Consider the following 2,644-nt stretch of genomic DNA (forward strand, 5'->3'; position numbering starts at 1 on the left):
CTGTCAGCCACCTGCATGTTTGGATTCCCATTAAACATTCTCATGGTTCCCTATGTACGTCCCCTTCTCAGTAACAGATTAATGAAAGAATTAAAGAACATAACCTACCCATTCCATGCCTGACCAAGGATGAAGCTGGTTCTCAAGAAATAATTCAAAATCTTGAAAGATTCTCTAACTGTAGGTAGGGCACTGCCTTCTAAGTGTCATTGTCTCCCAGTTCACTCGTGCCCTCTCTTGCAAGTAAATTCCTTTATGTATGTACACTTATGTATTAGAGAGTCCATACATTTTTTTATTAAAAAACTCTACTATAAAGTAGAGAGGAAAGTCTGGTTCCCCTTACACCCCTGTAAATACTCTCTGGACATCTCCCAACGGGATCAAACTGATAAACACATTACTCTGTTTAAAAGTACAGTAAACACTCGATTTAACAGACTTCAGATTTAACAGACAAAATTTCTGGTCTGTATGTCCTATGTGAAAATCAACACCCTGTTGATTTTAAAATGCTTTTAACCAAGATTTGCTTAAAATTCAATTAACAGGTTATTTATTAATTCACTGTTATTTTAAACAAATTTTAGCAAATAGTCCATTATATTGGAAAAAAATTGTAGTAATTTCACTGACAGATATAAATATTACGTATTTACTATAGTCTACATCAGGGGTGGGGAACCTTTTTCTGCCAAGGACTATTTGGATATTAACAACATCATTCTGGGGCCATACAACATTATCAACTTAAAAATGAGCCTGCTATATTTGGTCAAACATTTAATTAACTCATCCCTTGGCAGGGCCAGACCCAGTGATTCAGTGGGCCTAACACTGCCTGCGGGACAGTCCCCGCCTCTGACCTACACAGTTAAAGCCAAGCGTCACTGCTCATAACAATGTTCAGCGAATGGTTAGTACAGGATCACACCGCATGGCACATGGTAACTGGTTCTGTTTCTGCAGCAGTTTTAACACGTGCCAGCCAATGTTCCAAAGTGTGCTAAGCCACAGCCCACACGTGTGCATCTGTTTACTCAAGGTGACTGCTGAATGCACGCATGTACTAGACGTATTCAGTATAAATTTAAAATTACAGTAATAGATATAGAAAACTTTTCTGTGAAACTAAACTTTTCATACTTAATTTTAATTACACAAATGTGTCTACGTAAGTAAAAACAGTTAAACTAATTTGTCAATTTTTTAACATAGACACGTAGAAAACCTACTTTATTATATGACAGACTTTCAACTTTAATGGACACCCCCTCGCCCGAATTAGCCATTATACTGCAGTTTTACTGTAATAGATGTTTAAATCAACTAACCTCCAGCAGCAGCAAGTACTATCCTTGGTCCCTTATAATGTGTAGTTATATAATCCACTAAGTCCTTACGATTTATAGATCTGTGGAGTAAGAAAAGTAATTAAACAGAAATTAAAAAGCACAGAACTTCACATAACATACCTGAAATTAAATTAGACCTTAAAGGAAATCTAAGTTAAACACAGTTAGAAAGCCTGGCTAGTGTGGCTCAGTGGTTGAGTGTCAACCTATGAACCAGGAAGTCATTGTTCGATTCCCAATCAGCGCAAATGCCGGGGGTTGGGGGCTCCATCCCCAGTGGGGAGAAGGAGGGGGTGCAGGAGGCAGCTGATCAATGATTCTCTCATCACTGATGTTTCTATATCTCTCCCTCTCCCTTCCTTTCTCTGAAATCAATAAAAACATAAAAAATACATAGTCAGAAAAAGTATATTGGCATCAGGTATCAAAAAAGTCAAACTTTTTTACATCAAGAAAGAAGCCAGATGCGATACCATCACTTGTCTTTTCCAGAAGCAGTTAGGAGCCCAGGCCCCGGGGAGTTAGGTGTGGCTAAAGTATAGCTAACTACAACTTCAGTCAGATTATCATGGGTGGTGGGCGTGGGGGGAGGAATTCCTTTTTGAAACACATTTTTTGAATGTTTATGAATGTTAGTTTTCACAACTCATGTTTTTCTCAAAAAAAAAATCTGAGAATTATACTTACTTGATATTTTCAGTTGGTCCCAAAATTGTCCGTCCAAGTGCAGTATTTTGATAAGCTGTGGCATGAAGATAATCGAAAACTACTTCTTGTAAGTTGGTTTCAACTTCCTGCATCTCTCTAAGGATTACTCCTCGTTCACGTTCAATCTCTGCTTCTCCCAATGTGCTATTTTGTATTATATCAGCAAGAATTTCTACAGCTAATTGCAAATAAAGCATAAGAAATACTAAGAATCTTAATTTTCACTATTAAAATTTAGTTAACTAGCACCAGAAACCATGATATTGACCATCACTCAATATTGACTAAATAACTAAACTTAGAAGAAACATATTTTTCTATACATTCATATATCTAAAAGGACAATAGTAAACAATTTTTTAAAATATATTTTTATTGATTTCAGAGAGGAAGGGAGAGAAAGAGAGAGATAGAAACATCAATAAAGAGAATCATTGATCTGCTACCTCCTGCAACCCCCCCAGGAGGGACCAAGCCCCCCAACCTAGGCATGTGCCCTGACCGGGAATTGAACCATGACCTCCTGGTTGATAGGTCGAAGCTCAACCACTGAGCCATGGCAGCCAGGCTTAAAATTTTTT

The 2,644-nt window shown here is 37.5% G+C and overlaps 1 protein-coding gene across 1 annotated transcript in view; it reads right to left on the reverse strand.

The window, feature by feature from the left end:
* The window catches only part of PMPCB (peptidase (mitochondrial processing) beta), a gene marked incomplete at its 5' end in the record, with an annotated part of 12,350 nt that overhangs the window by 6,567 nt on the left and 3,139 nt on the right, over positions 1-2,644 (reverse strand). The window contains 2 exons of the mRNA XM_006774904.2: positions 1,335-1,414; positions 2,043-2,241. Coding sequence (XP_006774967.2) covers positions 1,335-1,414; positions 2,043-2,241 — 279 coding nt within the window. The remainder of the gene's footprint in view (positions 1-1,334; positions 1,415-2,042; positions 2,242-2,644) is intronic.

Source organism: Myotis davidii, unplaced genomic scaffold, assembly GCF_000327345.1.
Source record: "Myotis davidii unplaced genomic scaffold, ASM32734v1 scaffold125, whole genome shotgun sequence".
Classification (NCBI taxonomy): Eukaryota; Metazoa; Chordata; class Mammalia; order Chiroptera; family Vespertilionidae; genus Myotis; species Myotis davidii.